Raw genomic sequence first — 26,570 nt, 5'->3', positions numbered from 1 at the left:
ATTGTGATGATATATTTTTAACATAATTATATTTCTCCATGGTCATGTTAACACTCCTTTCCTTTATGGGCTTTTGGATTAATGACTGTGGTATGAGTTATATTTGTTTGTGAATTAACATTAATTTGTATGCTGTAATGCCAGTGAGAATTGGAGGTTCTACTGCATGTAGATGCAATATGAGCAACTAAAATGATCCTTTTAATGAAAAGCTTCCAATCTAAAGAAACACTAATGGTGAAATTATAATGTAACAGTGCTAATTAAAAATAATAGAAGAACATTTCATATGTCACTCGTTAGTCTCCTAGATCTTTGCAAAGGCTTGAGAAAGTTAGCTTAACAAGGGCCATAAAGGAAAACTCCCATTTTTACATGAGTTTCAGATGAGTTCCTGGGAGCGGTGTAGTTTTGAGAGCATATTGTGGCCAGTGTGATGTCATTTATGATCTATTTTGAAATAGTAATCTGAATATAAATTAGGGCTCAGATAGCTGCCAAATCCAGTATACAGTGATACATAATGTATTTTCTTCTCAGAGTGAATTGCTTCAGTTATGTTGTTCTGAGTTATCGTTGAATCCTGTGCCTGCGTGTTGAGTATATGGTTGTGGTGTATATAAAACTTGTTGTGGCCTGACTGATTTCATTGACAGGTTGTTAATTCATTAACTTCAGTGGAGTCGTTCCTGATTTATCTTGGCAGGACTGAGGACAGAATCAGGCCTTAAATCTTCAAATTAAAAAATGAAACTATAAAAATACTGTGAAATAAAATGTCACCAACATGTTCTCATTAAATAGTATTTCATCTGAGACTAAGATAATAATAAAAAAAATCCTGGTGAATAGAAACGCAGAACCCAAATATCTATTACAGAAAAAAAAAAAAAGTTTTTAGTCTACAGAGAAGTAAAGAGAATTTGATTTAAATAAGTACTATTTTGAATGTATGCTCTTGTAGCAGTGACAAGTTATCAAGCAGAATTGTTTTATTTTTTCATGGCTATCACATTTAAAATGAAGCCAGATTGACTTCTCTCAGTTGATGTTTATCAAGAATTCTTGTAAACGTCAATTGTATTAGCAGATTTATTTTTACAAGTAAACATATAGCAGAAACTTATGTATTGGTGCTTTCTTTGGGGTGAAAATTAATTATTCCATTGTTCATAGATAATATTAATTCATTAAAGATTAGTTAGTTGAATACTTTTTTAATAAGAATGTAAATGATTTAGGTTAGCATCTCTAATACAAAGCTGGCAAAAGAGCAGACAGAAAGTATAGGCTAGTACAGTCAAATAATCAAACGCTGACATTTTCATGTGGTTCTATGAAAAACACATGTAAATGTCTTTATGTAGTAACGCTTGCAGTGACCTGGGAGATAAAGTGATATGGGAGTTTACCATCTCTCTGTAAAACATTTCCCCTTTTATTTTTTAGTGATGTATGGCTTCGTTACATGTACTTTTTATTTTTTTTTTTTTTTATTCCCTAGCTGACTACTTGTTACAGTAAAGTCTTACTTGCACCTATCTCCCTATTTTTGAAGGCATTGCTCTAGTATTAGTCAGGAAATGGCTGGAAGATATCTGCATGTGTGTGAGAGGGTAATTAGTGATGGTCAAACTGTTAACTGCAAAGTAAACTCTACTCTCTGGGGGGACAGTTTTGTCAGAAAATGAGTTGTCCTAGGTGAGCTTCTGAAATCTGTTTGACTTAGCATAGTTTACAGATTCATATCAATTAGTCCCTCAGTGGAAAAAAGTGGTCCATTGTTATTTTGACAATTTTTCTCAGAATGCCACTTTCTGTAGCCCATCTTACACAAGCAGGTGCCAGAAAAGCATTGTGTGAAAACTGGAGGATCTGCAATCAAAAGTGCTGAATTATATGGTTATAATCTGGAATTGCCAGAATGGAAAAAAGGAGTTGAGAACACATGTGTATGAATGGAGTTGTTCCACAGTTAACAGGAGATTTATGGCTGAAGAAATCACTACAGAACAGCAAGTGGTAGAGATTGTGTTTTTATTTTAACATGAGAGCCAAGTCTTGCATTAGGACGTTGCTGAATCTAGTGCAGAAAATAAATGACACCCAAGGGATAGTGTAGCATTCTGTTAGATTGGAGGGCCTTCAATAATCCCGTAGTCTAATAGCAGTTAAGATAAAGAATGTATAAGAACTAATCTTCTGCTTTTACAATAATGTGTGTACGGTAACAAGAAACAGTTATGATGTGTTGGCACCGTAGCTTTTAGCAGATGACTTTTTAAATTAAAAGATAAGTTTGCTGAGTGACTTCCTGGAATTTATTTAATGAAGGCCCATAAAATATGATATCTGTTTACAGCTGAATTAACAGCACTACGCTCAACTACTACTCTTTATGCTAGACAAAAAGTACAAAACCTGCAATCTTCTTTCCTTTCTGGAAAGTGCAAAATCATTTTGGAAAAGCATAAATTCAACTTCTACATCTGCCCATCTTTAATCATGATTGACAATTTCTGTTTCTGCAGATTCCATGTGATCTTGACTTGCAAACTATAGGCTGCAAGTCAAAAGCATGTGAAGAAGTATTGCAGCAGTCCTGCTTGTTCAGTTTTTTCAAGTTTGGTTTCCTCTGAAGAGCAGCAAGCCATAGCAGCTCTCTTAGTATTGCGCTTTTTTCCCCTCTTTCTTTTGGAACAGTCAATCTATAGATGAACTTCAGTTTCCTGGTTTTCTCCATATATGATGTTTGGAGATGGGGTTAATTTTTGATGGAGTTATATCTATTGTATTTGTATTCTGTTGCTGGTATATCTGTTTGAGGTACACAGAGTGAGAGTAAATCTGTGAAATAACTTCCTTTCTGGAAGCAGTAGTGGTAAGTTTACACAGGACTTGCTAAACGGCAAGTGTATTTTAGCTTGTGCTACGACTCTCTAAACAAACAGTTTGTGGTACCGCTAAGCAGATGGTTTTGGTGTATAAATGTACACTAGATGGCAGTTTTGTCATATCTTCCAAGTTCAAATAGCTCTGTAGGAGAACAGGAAAGGCCATCAGTGTTTAGTCTGCACTCACAGGGTCCCTGCATGACCAATGTGGACCCCATGGACTTCCTGGAACATGTGTTAGCAATTTAGCAGCAGACATTTATTTCTTTGTTTTACTGCTTGGCTCTTTGAGAAAGTGTTGGTACTCAGTTATGGGCTGTCTGGATCATGTCAGAGGCCATGGGGATCAAGTCCATGTGACAGGCCAGACTGAGGAAGGATGAAGTTGGAGGAGGTGAGGAAACTGACCCTTACTTCAACAGTAACAAGTCACTGCCTGTCTGTGGACTGTGGCCAAATGCCGGGGCGTTTTAGGTCTAATACAGCTGAATAAACAAAACACTTTGCCCATTTGGCTTTTTCATATTTCATCAACACTAGTTCAATCAAAGTCTTTTCTATTTCCTAAGAAGAGGTTCTTATTCTTCATCTTTTTCTTTTTTTTCTCTTCCCCACTCCCTCCCCCCATTTTAGCCCCATCCAGACGAGGTGACCTTGAAATCCTTGGCTACTGCATGCTGCAATGGTTATGTGGGAAGCTGCCCTGGGAACAGAACCTGAAGGACCCTGAGGCTGTCCAGGCTGCGAAAACAAAGTAAAAAATATGACACCACACACATGTACACCTCTGCACATGTATACCACCCTAGAACCCTGCAACGTCCTCATCACTTTACAAAACAGGTCTGAAAATGACAGCTTCACATGCTGTAGAATAGCATCTTTTGAGAAAACTAAAACAATTTTCCTTAATTAACAGGGATGTTAGAAGCGGTTTAAAATGTGACCTCTTATGTGCATGTATACCTTCTTCCACATGTTTATGTATGTACTGCTGTACAGAGATGATAAATTCAAACGCACAGTACGCACATTTTTGTGCTGTGTATTTTTTAAACTTTCTTTTTTCTTAAAGAAAACATTTGTGAATAAGTGCAGGCCTTACTGCACATACATAAGGTTGCTCTGTGTGTCCATTAAACTTCATGGGGGCTTTGTAGAGACTATAGTGCAAATATCTCTTGAAAGTTTTTCCACACGTGCATTCAATTTATTTAACTTTCTGTATGATCCTATTTTTCAGATGTTTTTCTGTAGGTTTTTAATGTTATATAAGCCTACTGCCATTACAAACAATTAAATACCAAAATATTAAGGAACTTGATTAAAATCTTTCCTTTTTCCCAGCATGACTCATTAAGAGCTTACTAAAGCAACAGAGTGTATTAGTGTTTTCTTTCTCTGCTTTCACAGTTGGGACTTGAGAGAGTTAATTGCATGTGGTACAGTGTAGCCTGTAGAAGCCTATACAGAAGAGTAGTTACCCATAAATGTAACATCACAATTGGAGAAGGCAGCAAACTTTTAAGTAGGGCAAGTCACAACAGAGGTACACAATAGGGATACCTGATCCGCAGAAATCAATCTGCAAATGCAGTGTGGCATCGGCTCTCAACAGAGAAAAAGGTTAGCCTGCAGACTGTGGATAATACAGATTGCATCTGTAAATGTTGACATCGTATGTTATGTTTAATATTTCTCCTTTAGAAGTTCTGATCATTACACAACCCCCTGCAAGGTAACACTTATACAATTCAATGTTAAATCAATTTAATCAATCAAGCTGCTTCACTAATTCTTCTCTTGTGGTTAACCCTTAGATTGCTAGCATTTTCAGGATGCCGAGCAAACAGATGCTTCAAGGAAATGCACAGAAAATGATACAGATTCCATTTATCAGAAATATCCTATTAGTCTAAGGAATTACGTTCTTGATATTGGATAACTCGCTCAGGTCACCCCCTTTTATTTATCTTAATTTTCAGTGCCTATACTGTTTTCAAAGGCCAGAAATAGACATCTGCGTATATGTGTGTATCCAGTTGCTTGTAAGTTAATAAGTATGTTAAGCAGCAGAGCTGAATCGCTTGTGAGTGTGCCAGTCCTTGGCTGCAGCCTGTGATGGTGAGGAAGAAGGAGCTGGCCCCGGAAGGTGGGGTGCAGCTGGAAGGCAGCAGCTGGAGCAGAAACTCCAACCCTCATCCTCTCATCTCTTCACTACCAGCTTATAGCCTTTCATGCCCAGTAATGCTGGGGCAATGAGGCAACTCTGCCAAAGCTCTGGCCACTGGTAAGGGGATGCTGAAGGACTGCTGGTATGTTTTAATTTTGAAATGTTTGTGCCATGCCATAACTGGAGGAGAGACTCCATCAGAATTGGAATTGAAGATAGATTACAGGAATGTTTATGTGTATATGTTTCATTTCCCTTATTTCTGATACTAAACAACAAATCACTGAATTGAAGGTTATTCGTTTGCGTACCCTAACTTTATGCATTTGAGAACATATCCTATTACTGGTGGAGCTTTATGGGTCCTTTAAACAAAAAAAACAAAAAATTGATTCTTTAACAATATTAACAGCTAGACTGAACTAATGGATTTCACTTACTCAGGGCAAGGGGGCTTGTGCAGCTGCAGGTTCCTACAGGTGCTAGGAAATCATCCTGGTTCATGCCTGCATGAAGATCAGAGCCGGCCTTACTTCATCTGATTTTAGGGTGTCATCAGTTCTGAGCTCCAGCGTCCTTTGGTATTTATGTGTCTGGATAGACAGAAAGTACACCTGTGGCCCCTGCCTTTCAGTTTATGAAGTGCATGGGACTTTAGGTCATTTAACCTCCCTCTCCCCTTTTGATCCTGCTGTGCCTGCTTGTAATTTTGACAGCCATCACCCAGCTGCCCGTGAGCTACATGGCAAAAAGAACCTGATGCTAAGCTACTAGTAGGCAGGCCAGAACTGCTTCATAAATTCCGAAATACAAATATTAATCATTAAGCTGAAATCAGAACAAGCCATTTCATTTCAAAGGATTTTTCTTTTTTTTTTGCAAAGAAAAACTTAAAGTGCAGTCTTAGCTGAAAGCCTGGTCTTGGTGCAATTGGCAGTCTCCAAAGAGTTAAAAATGTAGCTGGTAAGAAAAGATTTTGTTTTAAAAGCAGTCCTGTGAATCATTAGCTATCCCGGAGGTCCACTCCCTTTGGAATTGAGACTTGCTGTCTTCCTAAATCCCAGTTGAAGAATCACCTGCTCCAAAACCACATTAAATTGTTGCACTCTCATGTTTTTTCAGACTTATGGATGAGCTCCCAGATTCAGTGATGGAATGGGATTCTTCTGGAAGCAGCTGTAGTAAGTGTACTTGCACTATGTAACGCATAGCTGTTCAGCCTGTTAACAAAAAATACTTAATGTCTCACTCTGTTTGGGGAAGCAGAAGATAAGTAAAAGTAACACAAATTTAACAAAGTCGTTAAGAATTAAATGCAACTGCTAAGTTTTGCACCTTAAGGCAGATGCCTTCACCGGGCCTGAGTCCATGCAGTGTGATGGGGCTCAGGTCTAAGGGCAAACTATAGTGTGCAAACAGAAGTCATCTTTGAATTAACCCCTTGAAGTCAAGCCTGTGTGAAAATACAGTGGATAATACCCTTATGCATACCTATCCCACAGAATAATTCAATCTGCAATATCTGCATTTAGCTGATAATGCAGTAGTTCTGTAATACTCACCATTAGGTGATACGTCACGCTCGTTAATTCAGGGTGCGATTTAATTGAACTAATATTTCTGACTTCAGTGGAACTGGATCAGGCCCTTCATGTACAAGCTTATTATATTTTCATCACTTTTAGCTCAAAGGCTTGTTTGCTGCAAGGGCAGAAAGTAAACTTCTGGATGCTGTCGGATGCTGGTCACTCTGTAATAAATGATTCTTGATGCTCACCGATACAGGATACTCGGGATACTTCATGCTTTTATTGCAGGAACTCTTTTTCTGCTGCTTTCCTGCATTATCCCATAAACAAGCACTAAGTAGATGAAACAGACATTGAGGGCTAAATTTCCAACCCTGGTGTGTGGTAGCATAAAAATCTTGATCGGTCTCATCTGTGATGTATGCCACATAGTGACATAAGGGATCTTAGCCGTATGTAATCCAAGGTGTTAGGAAGCAGTGCCTATCTTAGCAACAGAAGTGGCTGTTAGTATGGCAACAGTAGGCAACTGCCTACAAGAGGTTTAGTGCTTAGTATTCGGACTTTAAAAAAGCAAATGAATGGACGGTTTGTCTTGTCATATGTATGTTTCTTCACCGAAATACAAAAGTAAGCCAGGGAAAACACCAAACTTCCTTCAAAGGTCAGTATCTATTTCTGATTTATTCACTTATTTTCATAGCATTTAGGTATTGGAATTATTGGAATGCATTATGTATTACATAGAATATATTCGTGATGTGTATACATATTTAATAAATATTTACTCCTGGGATTTTACCAGATGCTAATCTGGTGTAGTACTCCAGTTTTAGGATGCACTTGGGTCTTCAACTGAAAAGTTTTATCCCCCTCATGTTTTTCCTAACAGCATTATTTCTGCCCATTCAGTGGTTTCCCTGCTTCTAGAACCAATGAATAATGATAGCAAAATAATACTGCTCTTAAGACTGGTTTAGGATGCAATCTCAAAACCAGTATTTGCCCAAGTATTACAGGTGAAAAAGAAAAAAAAAAAAGATGCTTTTTCCCAAAGCATTGAAAATATAACATCTGTGCAGATTAAAATAGTGTTGTTGAGAGTAGTTAGTATTTAAAGGGGTATTATGATCTGTCAAATAGAAAATACTTCTGTCTTGCACAGAGCTATCAGTATTTGTTGATAAAGCATTTTGATTAATTTTTATACTTAGCTAGCTTTTGGTACTGCACGAATTAGTGCATGTCTGTAATGAGAGACAGCACTTAAGGGTTTGCTTGTTTATCCAAGTCAATCTTTTCCTTTTCTCATCTCAAAAGGACAAGATATTGTCAGTTCTGTGTTTTGAGTGTGTCTTCAGCTGAAATTGTGTCATCTCGTCTGGCAATGTTGTATTGGCATCCATTTTGGAATTAAATTCTTTCTGAAGTTCTAGGTCTACACCAAGTGAAATTTGCATTAAAATATGCTCTACAGGTGAAGTATCCAAGTTTTTGGCATGTGTGTGTGGCTTAGCTTATGATGAGAAGCCAAAGTATCAAGTGCTCAAGAAAATCCTGCTGGATGGACTGGAGTCAAGTGGAACTCGCTACGATGGCCCTCTGGAATTTTCCGCTGCAGCGTGCACACGAAACCACCGTGCTGCCAAAACGTCAAAAGTAAGACAGACAGTTCTGATTTTATTTCTGACATCTTCTGCTTGGTTGTTGCCTTTTCTTTTGTAGAAGAGGAAATAGTTTTAGATCTCAAAATGAGACTGACACAGCAGTTCTTTTGCCTTAAATACACCATGTTTAATTCCTGTTTCCCCTGCCTTTGCAAAAAAGTGGGATGTCAACCCTTAAGGAGGAAGAACTGTCATGAGTCCTTTTGACCTACAGCCTCTCACTTCAAAGTGGTAGGTCTGAGGAGAATGATTTACTTTCAGGAATAATGGGGAAGTCAAGGACTTTGTTCACTAACATCTTGAAGACGAGCCTGAATGCCAGGTTTTTCCTTCGTTCCAGATTAAAAGCAAAGTTACCTTTATTAGTGAAAGCATTTAATTCATTTTCTCGCTTTCAAACTGTTCTTTGTCATTTGCCTTTATACTCCTGCAGCCACTAATGTGGAGGAGTTGTTATTCTGGGATTTATCAGTGTTACTGGCACACGGTGCTATGTGATGCGCTAACACAGAATTTTAAAAGTGACAGCGATCGTGTTGTATTTTCCTATTTCACTTTTAAGTCTGAAACTATACAGCTAATAAACCCATGTTTTGATAAGTGGAGATTGAGGCAGTTAGCAGTCTTACTGGACTCGCTGTGAAATGTCAGTCCTCCCACAGCTCTGCCTCGAAACTCCCCGTATGCAAAAGCCCCGTTTCTGTCCCTGGTGCCTGTGCAATAAGGCAGGGTCAGGGTACCATTCATTTTTAATATTTCTGGTGAACTTTGGACCATCGTAAGTGTACGTGAGCCAAGAATGCAGGATGCAAACTAATGTGACTGATAGGCTGCTAGATGAATGGTGATTCAAGTATCAGTGCACAGATGGTTCTGATTTGCTGAGTTTTGTAGCTGCTGCAACTGAAGACATAAAATATCCTTCTAGTCATAAATTAGCTCTTTGGAAGCAAAACCTTGGCACCAGAGCTTTACAACCTTCAATTAGTAGGGAAAGAAGTATTTGAATGACTGTGGTATTGACATCTGTAGGCCTGCATAGTAATCATTCCTAATAGAAGAGAATATCTGTTTGAGGGGGTTTTGCATGGCTAATTAACCACCAGTGAGAATATGTAATTTTTTCATGATCTCCTGATTGTCACCTTTCTCTCATGATACAATTACATTTTATTGTAGCAAGTGCCTCACAAACCAATTGTCAGCACTATTTACGTATTATGGAAGGCAGAACAAAAGTTCATGTTTAATAAAAAGGCGCTGGGTTTTGATCTTGGTAATTACAGATACTTATTTTAGCAATTTTATTGACTTTACTGTTTTTATCACACTTTTTTCTTCTAACCAGCCCAAAAGCTATTTCAGTGACAGTACTTATTTTGCTATGATGGTGACCGCTTTTTCCTCACTAATTTGAACAGCTTTTTTTAACTTTGTACTGTTTTCTGAACTGAATTGAAATACGAGTTAGCTGTTAACTCATCTCCAGCTGATCTTGTTGGATCTCTGGTTGACAAGAGTCTTTGATTTCTTAGACTCAGATACTGAATAGTAAATCTATTTTCTTCTTCTTCTTGCCTGGCCTAAGACTTGACAGTATACTGGCATAAAAGATGATCCTGACCTTCCAAGCTGTAAAAGCTGCTGTAGCACTTGCTATTTGCAAGTGCACAACCCCACTGAAAAATCCATGAATGAGGAGTGTCAGTTATCGCCACTCTCGTGCCGTAGGACTAAGCAGAATTGGTTTTGATGGCCAAGAACAAGATCAGAGAGAGAGAGAGCATGTCTGCATATTACTAAATCTTGGCACCTGTCATCACTTTTTCAGAGAAATTTTTAGCGTTGAGTGTCTTGCTTCTTGAACAGTAAGAATACGAGCACTGCTCCCATGATCACCTATTTTTTACTTATGTTTCTTCAGCCAGTTCTGCTGCTTATGCGCACACGTTCCCTGTAATAATCGCTGCAAAACAGCTGCAGAAAGGAAATTTCTAGGGTTATTCAAAGGAGTTAAGGAGTACTTAAATAGAAGTAGAGAGAGCAGGTAATGGAACTTTCTGTAAATGTACTGCTATTTTCAGAAAAATCTGATTTTTCAGCCCGTGGTTAGCAGCTGTGGAGGACATTCAAGGCCTGGTGCACTTTGGTGTTACAGTCCTGACAAAGTGTTCGATGACAGACAGGCACTTCCCACTGCATCTCTTCACGGCACTGTCAGTAGTTATCCTAGGTCTGGATCTTTTCATCTCTGTATTCCCTTTCCACCTCTCCTTTTATTCACCAAACACTCCTCCCATTAAAGAGGCAACCTGAGAATAGTGGGAGCCACTACACACAAGCCACTGTCTCCTCACTTCTTGCTTATAAGCAGAATCTGACTCCACGTGACCTGTTTGATTCCACCTGTACCAGTTTGGTACACAGGAAAGAGGGGGGTTTGGGTTAATTCCTTTCTGAATTAACTACTTCTGAACTACTACTGAAGACCAGTGGACACCCGTAAGTACCAGCCAGGGGCTCCTGTAACGCTAGCTCCTTGAAGCTTCGTGATGTGAAGAGGAATTGCTACGGAATGTGAATTTGAAGATGTGGGTCCCTGCATAGTACTAATCTTGCAATGACATAAAAAGCGTAACAGTGGCTTTGAATTGAACATCCTGGTTCTTTGTTTCAATTCCACAACTAACAGAGGTGATAAAATATTGTGTTGATTCTCAAATTTGCTCACCCCAGTTTTTAGCACTGGATAACTATTTTCAGCTTTTTCACCTACACTACAGCCAAAGTGCTAGTGGTAGGGCCAAGTGAAGTATGGCGAGGCTAGCTGATGACTTGCTAGGCTTTGTAGATTTTATATTAAATAATTACATCACTGTAGTTTTTTCATCGTATGGAGTATGGTAATTGTTAGGCATAAAAGTAAGTATTTTCACAAGTGCTGCTAAGTCCGGTTTTGAAAGCGATGCAGTCAGTTAAGGCACGCGTATGTTGTGCAGATGGCAGAGTTCGCTGCGTGGCGCTGTGCGGTGCTGTGGTGCAGAGAAAACAGCTCGGGCCCCCGCACTGGGGTAAGCACTGAGCCTCCCCTGTGCAGCTCCACTTCTCGGGGCTCTCGAGAGTGTTACGTCCTGAGGCAGACTGACTGAAACTACTTGGCGTTGCTGTTCAGAACAGATACACCTTTACCTTTCTAAGCATTAGTAATTTTCACAGAACTTAACTATGGATTACATTCTTAAAAGGTGTTTTGGTTTAAACAATGTACGGAGTGCCTCCTGGCAATTTCAGCGGTATTTAGTTTGTGCAGTTTCTATCTCCTGTATTTAATTTGCAGTATAAAAAAGCAGCCCATTATTTCTTTTTTAGCTGCTATATTCAGATGCAGCTGCTGCGTAGAGGACCATATGCAAACATTACAGTTACAGAGTTATTAGTGTGCCAGAAGTACCAAAGGCATGTGGCATACAGCCTGTGTTTGGGCTACATTTGTCTTCCAAGTTACAAAAGCCAAACCCAGACATCATTTGATACATAGTGCTTGGAGCAGCGCTGAAAAAAACTTGCATTAACTCATGCAACTACTCCCCGTGTATTGCCTGTTTACCTTTTAGAAGACTGTAAAAGAATATAAGCCTTAACACTTACATTAGACTACCAGAGTCACAAGACTCGGTGATTATCTTCCTTGAGAGTTTGGCATTTGACTCGGTCCAGTGATACAAAATGCACTCGGCTCTACTTGTAATGAAACGAACAGTGACTTACTGGCATCGTTCCCGCTACAGGTTATTAGTGAACGTTTTGAAATGTATAACTGAAGTTAATTTTATAGGATACTTCCCAAATACAGCACAGCTCTAACTTTGTACTGTTTGAAGATGACATTTATTAGTAATTAAAATGCTGAAAACAATTCTTTTGAGAAACATAAAAGCTTACTCTCATTCTCTGCTCTCTGTACTGGAGATGGAACATTTTTCTTTTTGAAATACTTTTTTTAACTAACAAAATTGCTCATTGTACATCAACAGGTTTGCATACCAAAGCCTATGCCAAAACCAGTTCAGCAGAAGCAAAAGGCGGCAGAAGGTGAAGAATACATCTGTCACAACAACGCCTGTACCAGGGCCACAGGCAAACAACTCCAAGATGAAGAAAAGCCAAGTAAATTAAACAGGATGCTTCCCCACACAGAGCCTCAGCAGGTGAGGGCCGGGCACTGCAGGAACGCATGGCACCTCCTGGGAGTTTGCTCTCTTAGCTCACCGTCTGCCTTTTGAAAAAAGCAAACACTACCTCACAAACTCCAAAGCTGGCATGTGCTTACAGGCTCCTATTACTCCAAACATAAAACTCTACGAGTTTCTTGTAAGGGCAGGGAGCAAGTGCAAAGAGGGCACTGCCCTTTCCTGCCTCAGACCTGACAGGCCCACCTATCGCGACGGTACCTGTGATTATCTTGAACGTTACTGGTTTCTCTGCAGCATCCCAGCTTACTGTCTCTCCATTAACAGGTTCACTTCCCGAAGCCTTCACCGAAACCGCTGCAACAGAAGCCAAGCAAGGTGGAAGAGGAAGGACACACCTGCCTCAGCAGGCCCCACACTCGGGTAACCCGCCGGCAGCTCCAGCCACAAGAGAAGCCCGTTGACTTTTACACTGCGGTTCAGGAGCCCGACCGCCCACAAAAGGTGAGGCTGGTGTTACATGAGAAGAGTCCTGGCACCCTCTGAAAGCATCAGCTTTCCCAAAAAGAAGTCTTTAAAATAAAACAAAGCCTGAACTAAGTGTATGCAGACTAGATGCTTGCCTGCTCATGGTCTTAGCAAACCAGCACTTCAGGTTCTTTACGGTTTAGCAGTAAAGCCCTGCGTTTTGAGTACGGCACAGGTGGGCAGATCAGTGTTGGGAAATGACAACTCCCTTTGTGGACCCCACTGTTTTCCTGGTAGAAACTTAACTTCAGTAGTTTCCTTTTCTACATAGTGGGAAATAGCACTCTTTAATTATAAAGTTCTTAAATTCTCACCTTTTAATCTGAGGATTTCAATAGTTAAATCATTTCAAATATTATTGGTAATTTACTGCATAAAAGGGTTGAATGAATGTATTCAGTCTTACTCTTCAACTGTACATTAAAAAATTGATGAAAAAATTAATCAAGGTTTTAGTAAAAATAATGCAGAATAAAATACATCTTAGTAATCACTCTGTGCTCCTTTTCTGTGGAGTTTTAAGTGTGTTTCAACAAAGAGATTCTACCGTTTTTCTTTCATATAAAAAAATAACTCTGTAAATGAGGACAATTTCTAATAAACACAAAAACGCAACTTTAAAGACAGCTTTATAATTAATCCAAAATTCTTTGATTCAAGCAGTCTGCTGATCACTGCCTGGAGACTCCGGTACAAGCTAGGAGAGTAAAGCAGAAAAAGCACAGCTGTACCTGAGAGCATCAGGCAGTAAAGTGGTGAGCAGAACAATTTTTGGTGATGTTTGGCTGACGGCAAGGTAGACAGCTTCTGATGCGTCTCGGGAGTCCTCAGTGACTCTAAGTAGCAAATGCAGCTTTGCAACATGAAGATATTCCAGCACCACTTCCTAGTCCTCAAATGTAAAATTTAAAATATATTAGCAAAAAAACCCCCCACAAACCACTGAACAGTAAATCACCTCCTTCCTCTGTATTTTGTGTAAAAGCAACTGCAGTCCTAAGAAAGAAGTAGCTATGGAAAGAGAGCCACATTTAGGTTTCCAACATGAGGGGGGGGGGGGGGGGGAGGGGAGGAATCATGCTGGAGTAACTTCCCCTGTTCACGTGAACAGCAAGTGCACAGGGTGGAGTATAGATCTTGACACCAGAGAGTAACTTGGGGATCTGTGTTTACTTCCTTTTTGGAGGAGGAAAGGAAAATTACATTTTTATAAAACAGGGACCAATTACCGGTCTGGTATTTAGATTATATTTGTGTTTTCATTTGGTCTCTTTTAAAGAAAGAGCTGCTATTCCAATATGATTATTCTGCATAGCTGCAGCACTGTTAGTTTGGTGGAGTATCCTGTGTTAACAGGGGAGAGCTAAAACAGGTGTCAGATAACATTTAAGATACTCAAACGAGAAACCAGAGAAGGAAAAAAGGCAGGATTGTATTCGTTCCATTTTGCAGACTTCCTCTCACTCCCTTTCACATAATTTAGGAGACTGGTAAAGGAAAGCTGTATATTTTAGAAATTATTATTATATGTATTTATATATATACACACACAAACTATAACTTGGAAATTTTAGAGTACTAAGGTTATGAAAATTCGGGAGGATTCTTCAGGCACAAAAGCGGGGAAAAACCCCAGCGGTTTGGGGGGGAACTGGAGTGGTGTGAGACTGCCACGCGTTCTCCCGAGCGCGGTTCCAAGCACTGTGGTTAGGCAGCTGCCTGGAGCAGTTAACTGTGGTCACCTCCCCGTCACCTGGCCGGGATGGCCACCCTGTTGTTGTTAACAGAAGAGGCCGTTAAGGGTCTGAATACAGAACTAGGAGGGAAGGTTCTTGCTCCTTGGTTTGTCTTTTGGGGAAGTAAATTCAGAAAAAACATCCAATTGGCTGGGACAATGAACGAACGAGCGGGCTGGCGCAGTGAGATGCTCCTGGAAAGCAGTTACACTTCAGGTATAAATTAAAAGGAGAAACATTTTTATGCTGAAAGGGGAACACCTGGCTGATGGGAGCAGGATGTGTGTGAGAGACAGGACAGCTAATAAACTGGGAAGAGAGAAAGAAGTAACATCTAGAAAATAATATCGAAACAACAAAAAGCAGAGAAGAAAACCCTCTGAGCTGCCTTTGTGGCGGACAGAACAGCACCTTTCTATCAGATGGGGCCCATATGTAATCAAGAGCAAAGAAACAGGCATGCCTGTCACTAATTTGAAAGAGGAATAAAACAGGAAGACAGACAAGGAACTACAATTTAGGTTATTAGTTTTCTCCAAGAAAACGATACTACTAGGGTTGAAATTGAGTGGGACATACTGTAAAGCGTAACAGCCTGTGAATGGGGGCACAGAAAGGAAGCCAAAAGTGACATTTTTTTCTAAGAGACAGTGGAAAATACGGTCAAGCCCTGAATATATGAGAAACAGATTGGCAGTGTTTGGGGATTCCTTTCAGAGATGGAGACCAGCAAGGTAAGGTGAGGATGACAGTGCTGCTGGAGCCCTACACCCGCCCCCTCCAGCCACAACAAACCCCGGCTACTAGCACATTGCTGCTGTCTGTGATCAATCACGGTGAAATGCAAAAACTTGTACAAACTAAAATGGCAAATCAAACTCCAGAGTAATGTCTAGGGTTTCCAGGCTGAAACTTTACTGGCAAGAACACATAAAGACTTCTAAAATTAACATTTTTTGAAACAAGTTATAGAAGAATTTCAGCTGTTGACTTCAGCAATGAAGAGTATGTCTCTTTAGGTGTTTAATCATACCTAATGTTATACACTTACTGTGTACAATATACTTATACCTGCTTATCCCAGAGAGGGAGAGGTATGTACACACACACATGCCAGAGCTAAGACTTGGTAAGTTTTGTATTGCTTTCTCTCTAGGATAACTTAAATACCTAGATGTCATCTCTGATATCTCTGTTTTTCCAATTCACATCTTAGTTATTCAATATTAAGTTCATTATTACTATTTTTTTTCCCCTGCAGAAAGACGCTGCAAGAGAACCACCACCATTCAACCCCCCAGGAACATTCTTAGAACCCCAAAAGAAACAAGATCAACCCTTAGCTACAGATCATCCAGGATCATTAGAAGAAACCAGTTCTGACATCATCCGTCCTTCTCTCGCTCTCCTATTTAGGCTTGCATTTACTGATGAAACATACCACTACAGTATAGCTATACTTGTACTTCTGCCACTAATACTACTTTCCTTGTATTTGCTTTGATGTCACTGTGTCCACGCCTTCAGTGTAAGTGCAGCGGTGTTCCCAGCACGCAGGTTTTTTCTCAGAGTTTCTTCGTTGAAGATTTCAGTGTCAGGGGCTTGAAAAAGATGATTATTTTTTTTGTAAACAAGACTGTCAATACCTATCTCTTACAGGCAAGTTCTCTTAAATTTCCCAGATGTGTAGTGCATACATAAGCATTGAGTAAGCTATTTGTACAAGGCAGTTTTGTATTACAAATGTTTGGATTCATTTTTATTTTTTTTTAACTGGACCTTTGCTACAATATTAAAAAAGTATAATTTAGTTACATGGACACCAGTACGTGGATAACTGGCATGCAGCCATCTTTACACTGTTTCAGAAAACTTTAGTTAAATACTGATGCATTAAATGCATGGGAATTTAAAGTCTTCCTCTTTTTAATTCCAACATTTAAAGGGAAGATAGTAGCCTCAAATTCTGTTTTTTTTTTAAAAAAACTGTTACAATCATTGTCGCTGGCTTTCCTTACCTTGTTACAATACGGGCATTCACCAAAGATGACGTTAAAACTCTGTCTGCTTGAAGGAAGACCTTGTAGCCACTGGAATAGAAGGAAGTGGATTAAAATTCACATTCATTTCGTATTGAATTTAAGAACAATCTGTTCTCCCAGGTGGTTTTCAAAAGATCAACATCTGGCAGTGGCGTGGGTCACATCAGTCTGTGTACACACAGAGGGAGGTGGGTTCCCTTCCACTGCGAGCTTCTGTGTGAATTGGGGTCAGAAGACAAGAGGAAGCACAGTGACTGCTGCAGCACCCTTAAAGGATTTTGCTTCATCTGCAATTTAAGCGGGCAACGCTGATTTTCTGGAAAAACCAAAGTTGGCCCTGCTAATGACTTTACCTCAAACAGGCAAGCCTGGTGAAAGGGTTGTCCACATCGGGGATCATCACACACTTGATCGGGAGCGCTGCCGTTGAGGCGATAGGCGTAGCAGATTCCACAGTCCTTAGCAAAATCCTTAAAACACAACACGGTTTAGCTTACAGCGCGGCAGGGCTGGTAGCACAGAAACCACGTTCAACTATTTGTCTTTGCTTTTGCATTTTTTGTTACTTGGAGTTACTAAATATTTTTGCCTTCAATATATATGTTTATGCCATTATGGCATAAAGAGTGAGATTAGTTGCCAGATGTTCCAGGCTTTACACTCTGTTATATTTTATCCTCTCACCAAATTGCATCTGGTTTGACAAGCATTTTCATGCTCTTGGGCCCCATTGTTTCCTTTTTATTAAACACAATGATTTGTCATTACAGTTGGACATTAGACGCAAGACCTCCGTCAGATATTAATTTAAAAATTTCACAAGTGAAAGCGAAGCTAGTAATCCAGTGTTACAGCATTGTCAAAAATTAATTCCGAGTTTGTTTGAAATGCATCAGTATTTGGATGGCCTCTTGTCCCCTCTAAGCAGCTCTACCTAATTAGAACTTAAGTCATCAACATCCATAACAGAATGTTTGGATTTTCCACATCTCATTAGCTACTCTGGAACTTCCTCCTTCCCTTTTAATAGTGAAGCCTGTTATTAATCGCCTTACTGCTATGAAGGCCACAGGAAAGTGTGCACCTCTAATCAAAGGTTAACAAGCTCTGACAATTGTTGCTTGAAGTTCAGAAGTCCCTATGACAATATATTAATCCAATTACCTCTCTTCCAAGTCTCTTATTTCTGCTGGCAGTTATAAAGCGACCATTTAAGTTTTACGTATTCAGAAATAAGGACTGATCATTAACAAAAAGCAACTTACACTTTTTTCTAACGCAGCACGAGGTGGAAAATCAATTTCCAAGAGGTCTTTCAAATTCTGTAATAAACTGATTTCTGGATCCCTGCAGATGGGAGAGAGGGAGAAAAAAAGTCAACACTGGGAACGGCAAATACCATTTCAGTTTCAGGCCTGTAGGATGCTTACCATAAGTGTATATTGCCGTTCAGCTTAACTCTCAAAGGGTTAACCACTGCAAACAAAGTACATCAATAATTACATCATCCTTAGGATCCTCCCCACCCAATTCAACCTCTCAGATTTCAGCACTCAAGGAGGAGGCATGGGCTGGGAGTTTTTAATTATTTACAGTACTTAAGTCAGTGACTGCTCTTGGTTTTTAGCTGTGAGGAGTTCATTACGCTAATATTTAAAATATTATTCTGTTGAAGAGTGATCGTAGTTACCTTAAAAAACTGGTAAGAAGCTGTAGAACATGGAGTAAAAAATATTTCCACCTGCTATTAGGACATATGTAGTAAATTCTTATTTTTTCAAAAGAAAATTACATAAAAATATAAACACGATTGGGTTACCATCTGTAGGACACAGGGTTCCCTCTAAACTATGCTAGGAAAGCACTGGAAAATAGCATCACTCAGACAGGGAAACAGCATGCTATGGATTTAGGTTGTTAAACCCCCAGCATCTACTGTGTAAAACTCTCCTACACATGTATTCAGCCGAATTCCTGGCTCTGCCTAAGTGAAGTGTACCCCAGGAGCTGACAGCGCTGACACCAGCACACGCTCACCACAGCTCAGATTCTAGAAGAGAAACAAACGGTGCATGTCTGCTGCCTTACCGTGATCTGCTCCAAGAAAATAACACTCAGGGAACATGTTTGGATGCCGAGGATCTACCTCTACGTTCACCGAGACATTGTTCCCTACAACAAGAAAGCAACTAAGCCACAGGGGAAGCTTTTTGTCGCACTCAGTTATTTGAGAACGGAAGCATCAACCTTTTTTTACAAGCACTTTTAAATTGGTTAATCGAGGCTGGTTTTCATTATGATAAATAATAAAAAGTTGGTAGGTACCCAAATAAATTGTACAAAGTATCAGTATAGATTAAATACTCAAATTTCAATGGACTGTAATTACAAATAGCAACTGATTTAAAAAACCTGCCAGTCTTGAGTTTCCTTTTAGACTAGTCTTAACCTTAACACTTATTTCTGAACAATCAAACTCAAGCTAGATGATGTAATCCATTTGAAATCCTAGCAAAATTTTAAAGGTAGTAGAGATCAATTGTTACTAATTCCTCATTGCCTTTTGCAGTCAAAAAGAGAAGCATAAAGACAATATTAAGAAGTCAAAGTCCCCTCCACAGCATGCTCCCGGACTGAGCGAGCAGTGGCATTATTCTTGAAATAGCAAATAATTTCCTTCTGCAAAGCATCCCATCATCCCCCTAAAGTCTGCTCTTCATCAGGGGTAAACAGCTCAAAACTGCTCTGGATGTACGTTAAAAACCTGGCAGCAAAACCAGGCGATACCCAACACTTTTTGTAATTAAGAGGTACGTTAGGCTTTCCCTCCTCGAAGAAACTGGAATGAATGAAATCAAAGTTTTGTCATAACCGAAGATTGTCTGTGACCGACAACAAAGGGCTCAAAGCCCAGGGCTGCCCTCCCCTGAACTAATGTGAGGCGCTTTTTGAGGCTTTTCTTTCCTTTTCATTGGCCTGTGTCAAAGTGCAGCAGGACCAAGACAAAGCCATCCTGACTGCAGACACACACACAAAAGCAGCGTTGTCCAACCCACGGCATTTTAGCCAGTTGCTGAACCTTTTCTGTCCTGTCCCTCCCTCCACCCCAGCCAAGGGGGCAGAGGGAGCAGCCTCAGCACCACCAGCTCCTTTCCTGCCTCCCTCTGCAGGTGATCAGCCCTTCCGCAGGTTTTGGGGACAACTGCTCTGCTTTGGTCCCCTGCACATTTGCCCACTTCTGCAATTACGCTGTTGGTATTTAGGATTTAAGCTACAAATCAGAACTCCTCTCTCAAAGATAACAGTTCCCCGCATTTCTGACCTCTGACAGGGGCAAGCTGCTCCTTTACCATTACAAGACTCCTCACCCTACATATATTAAGACCTTAAAATGCCAGACGTCAGCGTATGAATTAGGTACTTTTTCAGATGGTTGACACTGTAAGCCTCTAATTTCCTCTCTTCTCTTAATTTCTCTGTCCTTTCCACCTGCCTCTTTTAACCCCCTTTTCTTCTCACTTTTGACTGTACTCTAACATTCCTTTCACTCTTCCAGGACCGGATCAATCTAAAGCAATACTCTGTTAAAAAATCCGGAATTTGTGAAGGAGATAAGTGCTTCATCTAAGCTGAGTTCTTACAAATACTGATCTTCTCTCTAGAGTTACTATGCAAGTCCTCATGACAGTCACATGTTCAGAAATACACAAAAACTGCCTGCAGCAACTTCAATTTTCTGGAACACCACAAAGTTGTAACTGATTTTCTAAACAGGCTGAGTATTCTGAGGATACACAAAATATACGCAAAAAAAATAAAATAAATACACGAAGTAAGAGAGTTGCGTCTTGTTGGTTTTCAGTGCTACCTTTCGTTTTCCTAACTGCAACAAGCACCATCTGATTAGATAAGCAAAGCAAAACAGCACCCTTGGTTCTGCTTCTCAAATCCACGGTGTTCCTTCAAATCTCTTCATACCTATTGCGATTCTTCTTTTTGTAGCGCTCCGGGTGGGATTTTCTGGCTCAAGCACCCATGTCTTCTCATCAATTTCATCCATGGCATCCCAGAATTCTTTCAGCGATTCTAATGCCACCAGGAATTGATTATAAATGTCTACTAAGGAGTTCTAAGAAAAGAAGAAGTTTAAACAAATTTCATATAGTTTCCACCTACAGACACACAGAATATTTAAAAAACAAACTAGGTGATACAATGTGATATAGGCAGCGTTAAAATCTAGTATCCGATTGCATCACAGTAGCTTAAAACATTGAACCTCAGGGGTTTTCCACTGAAGCAACCCAACGAGAGAATAGCTACACGCAGAGTACAAATAAGTACTCTTAATCCTGATAGTTCTAACATGTTGTGATATACGTACATCATACCTGCGTTTGATGGTGTTTTATATACTCCTTTTCAGAAAACTTCCCTGAAAACTGGTAACAATTATTAACCTGCATTGTAACTTGTAACAACTACTGTAAAATGAAAGGAAAAATCATTTATCTACTATCAAACTTCTAACATTTTAAGATTTTGTCTCTACTTTGGCTGAGCCCCGCGGCAGTGGCACCAAATACAAATACACAGAAATATCCACATAACTAAAGTAGCTTATTTATTTTTTAACAACTCTAAAGAAAGATAGCCTACCACATGCCATAATTATCTCAAAATTGAGCAGTATAAAAACAGGTACTTAACATTAGATTTCAAACCATGCAAATACCGCAAGAGAAGGAGAAGCCATCTAATAATCAGAGGATTACACTCAAGGGATTTCAGTATTTGAGAGTGGATTAGATGGAATCAGAAAAAATCTTTCATTATACAGGACAACATACAGAACAGCAACGCAAAAGAAGTCTTTTTAAAATCATCTGTGAGCACAATATAAGTTACTAGTTCTACAGGGAAAGACTAGTTCAAGTAGAGAAAAGAGTCAGCAGTCAAGTTAAAGCCCTTCCACATGCAGATGTCCAGAGGGTACAAAACACAAATGTAGGGAACCAAAAGCAAATGGAGAATGCACGAAAAGGAGAGAGGCCAGTTCTGTCTGGAGTAGCGCCCCACAGGGGCTTTGGGCCTGACCCAAGAGGGAATCGGTGGAGGAACTGGGAAGTGTCATGAACAGCCAAGTAGGAGAATACGGAGCAGTCAGAACAGGGCTTCGTGGGGAGGAGTGATCTATGGCAGGAAAAAAGTGAAGGTGTGAAGAAACCACAAAGGCGGCAGCGAAGGGAGACCAAAGGGGGCCGGGGGGGAAGAGTTTTGGAGACTTTCTCATAACTTGCTTGCTCAAATTGTTCAGCAACAGGAAACTCACGAGTGGAAGAAGAGGAATCATTTGGGAGCACCAAAGGGTACTCTGAAATCATTTCCGCAGAACACAACTGAATAATTAAATGCATGAGTCAAAAGCAGGACAAACAGGAGAGAACTAACCAGACTTCAGTTCGGATAAAGAGATTGTGAAGTACGCTTTGAAAAACAAAGAAAGATGTAACACGGGCCAGGTTTCAGGTATCTTTTGGCCCAGGAACAAGTTCTTGGGATCGAAAAGAAAAACCTTCCTTAAGAAGGTTCACTTCTTAAAGAGGCATTTTTCTGTAAATAACACGAAATACATGTGGAATGGTTTCCTCTAATGTTTAGTAATTATGTTCCTTCCTCCTCACCTGGACAAAAAGAAGCAAATTACATTAACATTCTCAGATGAAGAAACATGATTTTTACATGTAATAAGTTTTTACATTTTACACATACGTATTTTAGAAAGAAACAGTGTAGCTCAGAAATAAAATGCTACCTTTTCCCCGCTGTTATTAGATTATATTAAAGTAGGAAAGCACTTAAGCAGAAAAGTGTGAATACTGCCAATCTCAAAATGTAACGCTTATTATCTTTAAAAGCATTTTGTTACTTTCATAATACCTGAAGTGATATAATAGTGTCAGTCACTTAACCACATCTTAGAGTATAATATCTTCATCTTAAGTACTATTATTTCCAGTATTTTAATAATTTCCACACAGTCCTGAAATGTGATCTTTTGTGCTCTGATGACACTTAAATTAATAGCATAATTTTCTGGTACTTGCAACAGTTGCTTTCCATTTTGATTTTTTACATTTTTCTATATCACATACAGATAAATCCTCTAATAATCATTTTTATCTTTATCTTCCGGGAATTCAAAGGGTTTCACTAGAAAAAAGAAACATCAAGGGATTATAACCCACAGATAAGTTTTAAAATCCAATTAATTTTAATACTAATTGTAATTTTTCAATGATGTTCCTTAAAAAGGTAGTTAAATCTTTTTTTTTTTTAAACGTACTGTTCATTTGATCTTATTTGCATGCTTCACTGATGTTGCCAGCTGTCTCCTGCTATATACATAAATGCATCTCTAGCTATTTACATACACCGCGTGCTTGTCATGCAAACCATGGAAACTATAACATCCTTTTTTATTTTAATAACCAACTAATTTTTGGTCATTGCCCAACACTTCTCTAAAAGACTGCCGTCATGCTTTTTTTGTTTGTCTACGCTACACCCAGATAGTTGCTAACAATGTCAAACAGCACAAACTCTTTGTTTCTTGATCACTTTGGTACAAATGCGTTAGAATTTGCATGAAATATGCCAATGATTCTTTGGAAAAGAAGATGTTCGTAGTCCTGGATCTTATCGCTGGCTGCCTTGACTCTAAACAGCACTTGCAAAACCAAACCGGTTACTCCATCCTCTGTATCCGTTAGGTTTCCATGCTCATCAGAAAAAACCACACATTATAAAACCAAAGACCACTGTGTCCATTTAATCCTTCACAACAACCTAAAACAAAATGAAGGTGTTTTTAACATATAATATGAACCTTGCATTTTATTTCCGACTACTGAAGACCGCGACATCAGCTGCCCATACGAGTAGTAACGAGGTAAGGAAATGCTAGGACTAGAGTAGTCACAGCACTTTAACGCGGGGGTTTTGAGCTGGGAACCACCGTCTTTTCTAACTTGATCTTGTGCAGGAGGCAGCAGGGAGGGCGCGGTCCGACCTGAAACACTGCGCATGATTCTGACCAGACCTCCTCAAGCAGACCAACCACAGCTGCGACAGAAGCTTCTAAGATGAGGAATGGGGAGTCTACCATTAGACAAGGCCAAAAAACTTTTACTGGTTTAGACTAGCAAAGCAGTGTAAGAGGAGATGTGATTCTTAACTACTATTATCTACACTACAGCAGCCGTAGGAGATTAGACCTAGAGCTCAGGCTCGTTAAAGGACCCATCAAATCTGAGTTCCTACAAAGTCAGCAGTTGGAGCTCACTTGCTGTCCCTTACAGCCTGAGGTCCGAGAACACCTGACACTGCCCGGTCACCTCACTACTTGCAAGTGGGAGCTTGGTAAGTTTTTGACAGAGCTACGCTGCATGATTTAATGATCCCATTCCCTTCAGCTCTCTATAATGACCACCACCGCAACTGAGCAGCCCAAAAATATTATTGAGCTTATCATCAAAATATATTTTCAGAATAGATGGCCTCACTCTGAGTTTTCATATGGAAAAACAAGAGAAAATGTTAGTTTGGGATACTCAGCTTGCGATCCTTTCATCTGGCTAGAGGACTGTTTTTATCAGAGCATCACCTCCTGTGACCATAGTTAAAGCTTTAAACACTAAACACTTCTCCAGATCTTTCAGATTTCAAGTTGTGAGTGTAGAAAACAGACTACTTAGGAATGACTTGTGAAAGTCACTGTAAGTGACTTCTGGCACTGTTCTCTCTCTCAACAAAGCATATATTCAGCCTCAAAGTCCTAGTTGTTCAAGGCTCTATGTGGCAAACACCTGACATACACTGATACAAGCTATACCAACAGTCTCCTTTGGACTGAACAGCAAGGAAATGTTAATTTGCAGGGCATGATTCTGTGATCTTAACTTCCGAAACAGGTGTGTGTAGAGACTGGGTTAAATTGGTTATTTTACAGGAAACAGACATGACAGACATGTAAACATATCAACTTCGGTGATTCTCCGGAAGTTTTAGAAAACTTTGACCCGAACATTACCTTTGTGCTACCAGACTATGTATCCTCCATTCATTTCAACACTGGTAGGAGATGAAGCACACACTTCAGTCTGTGAAAATCAGATATTCTGGACCTACCCATTTCCTAGTGGCACATACCTTCTCTTCTACCAGGAAAGACTCTCGTGTAGTTTTGCAACTTGTGTTTCCATTTCTATCCTCCACACCCTCATCTCTGTCTCATCACTGGTAGCTCCTCAGGCCAATTCTTCCCCCCCTTTTTTTTTTTTACTTTATTCTAGTTCAAACACTTTCCCCGATTTCAGCCCTATTACCCATACACTCTTTCCTTCAATTAAAGATATAAGAAGGAATGGAAAAAAAAAGTCACTCTACTCCTGGTTCTTATTTCTAGAGCCATAGAGGCTGGGAAGAATGAAGTCCTAAGTCTGTCGGTGCCTGCCATAAAATCCATGAAACCTTCCAGTTACTTTGAAGAAGTGCTACATGCCTATATTGCTGTTCTGCCAAATTTCAAACACCTGCCCTAAATCCTGGATGAACTAAATATTAATTGAACAGTAGTAAGAAAGTTCTAATTAAGGTAAATACAGCACAACTGATGAAAGATCAGGTTTTTTTCCTTTAAAAAAAAAACAAAGAATTTGCTTAACCCAACTTAACACAACTGAAAAGCATCCTAATGGAAAAGGTACAGCAGCCTAAATTCTAGGTGCAGTTATGTGCTTGCCCTTTATGAATTTGTAGACAGAACACAATTTAATAAAGCGTATAGTTGTTAAGATGGAAAATGGATCACCTGTATCACCTAAATAATTTATGATTCTTTAGATTTGTTTAGAAACTGTTTATTTGTCATGAAGAGTACTCTAACAATTCTCCCCCTCCTTAGCACAAATCAAACTGAGACACAACACTCTGAAATCTTTATAAAGTGTCTTGTCAACCACCTCCATTTTTTGTATTTATAGATGCATATAAAGCTGGTGTCTGTGAAGCTCTAAGAAAAAGCACAATTATGATGCATTTTATTGTGTTTTCATCAAAATAACTAAAGAATAATCTCATTCATACCACTGTATCTTCTAAATCTTGTACTACTGTTTCATTGTTGGCTGGCTGCATGACCTCATTAGTCATTAATTTCCACTCTCATGACCTTCATGTAGCCAACCAGGTGGGCAGTGGTCAGCACAGAAACAATACCCTGATGCGAGGGCAGCAGAATAGATGCACTGAAACGACAGAACTATACTTACAGTGTATGCTAAAATGTGGAGACAGCACATTTATCTGGTTATTTAGAAAAAGAATATAACCGAAATAAGTAGATGTTCTTGCACTTGTCATTGAGAAGCACTCTGCATTTATTTGGCACTTGTAACAGTAGCAGCAGCAGCAGCAGCATTGCCCTTGGTGCTGATTTCTTACTACTCTAAAATGTCTCCTCTGAGCCAGAATACACTGGCTGTTGCTGATCATGCTGTGAGACACCTGCACTGGCTACTAGGCTTGTCATGACGCACAAAACCCTACCATCTTCAGCTTGACATTGTGCAAGTTATAATTATTCATCCAAATGAATATGTCAGAGCAGCAGCAGCAGACCTCTCATCAGAGCAAAAGAAAAATACATCAAAACATTATCAACCCAGCAGGAAGACAGGGACCATAAGGAAAATTACCCATTTTTAATATGGATGCCATAAAGCCATGTCTATTATTATACCGGGGGGGG

The 26,570-nt window shown here is 39.6% G+C and overlaps 2 protein-coding genes and 1 long non-coding RNA gene across 5 annotated transcripts in view; 1 reads left to right on the top strand and 2 right to left on the bottom strand.

Annotated features, from left to right (window-relative positions):
• VRK2 (VRK serine/threonine kinase 2) overlaps positions 1 to 16,673 on the top strand; it is a 46,365-nt gene extending 29,692 nt beyond the window's left edge. For 2 of the 3 annotated variants that reach the window (XM_056356762.1, XM_056356763.1), the window contains 6 exons: positions 3,528 to 3,648; positions 6,190 to 6,248; positions 8,074 to 8,255; positions 12,298 to 12,471; positions 12,781 to 12,957; positions 15,979 to 16,673. In XM_056356762.1, the coding sequence (XP_056212737.1) occupies positions 3,528 to 3,648; positions 6,190 to 6,248; positions 8,074 to 8,255; positions 12,298 to 12,471; positions 12,781 to 12,957; positions 15,979 to 16,221 (956 nt within the window). In that variant the 3' untranslated portion in view covers positions 16,222 to 16,673. The remainder of the gene's footprint in view (positions 1 to 3,527; positions 3,649 to 6,189; positions 6,249 to 8,073; positions 8,256 to 12,297; positions 12,472 to 12,780; positions 12,958 to 15,978) is intronic. The other variant, XM_056356761.1, reaches the window with a different exon arrangement.
• Positions 6,139 to 12,832, bottom strand: LOC130157349 (uncharacterized). Its single transcript, XR_008824816.1, has 4 exons — positions 12,715 to 12,832; positions 11,912 to 12,004; positions 6,630 to 6,906; positions 6,139 to 6,287 (listed from the first exon to the last, which is right to left on the bottom strand). It is a non-coding gene; the product is annotated as an uncharacterized LOC130157349 (long non-coding RNA).
• FANCL (FA complementation group L) overlaps positions 15,611 to 26,570 on the bottom strand; it is a 30,943-nt gene continuing 19,983 nt past the window's right edge. The window contains exons 8-14 of the mRNA XM_056356764.1: positions 20,738 to 20,888; positions 18,848 to 18,931; positions 18,190 to 18,235; positions 18,025 to 18,106; positions 17,113 to 17,229; positions 16,736 to 16,807; positions 15,611 to 16,318 (exon numbers count right to left, since the gene is read on the bottom strand). Coding sequence (XP_056212739.1) covers positions 16,283 to 16,318; positions 16,736 to 16,807; positions 17,113 to 17,229; positions 18,025 to 18,106; positions 18,190 to 18,235; positions 18,848 to 18,931; positions 20,738 to 20,888 — 588 coding nt within the window. The 3' untranslated portion in view covers positions 15,611 to 16,282. The remainder of the gene's footprint in view (positions 16,319 to 16,735; positions 16,808 to 17,112; positions 17,230 to 18,024; positions 18,107 to 18,189; positions 18,236 to 18,847; positions 18,932 to 20,737; positions 20,889 to 26,570) is intronic.

The sequence above is a fragment of the Falco biarmicus genome, chromosome 12, assembly GCF_023638135.1.
Source record: "Falco biarmicus isolate bFalBia1 chromosome 12, bFalBia1.pri, whole genome shotgun sequence".
Lineage (NCBI taxonomy): Eukaryota > Metazoa > Chordata > Aves > Falconiformes > Falconidae > Falco > Falco biarmicus.
Note: the sequence above shows the minus strand (reverse complement) of the source record. Positions and strands in the feature narration are given on the sequence as shown.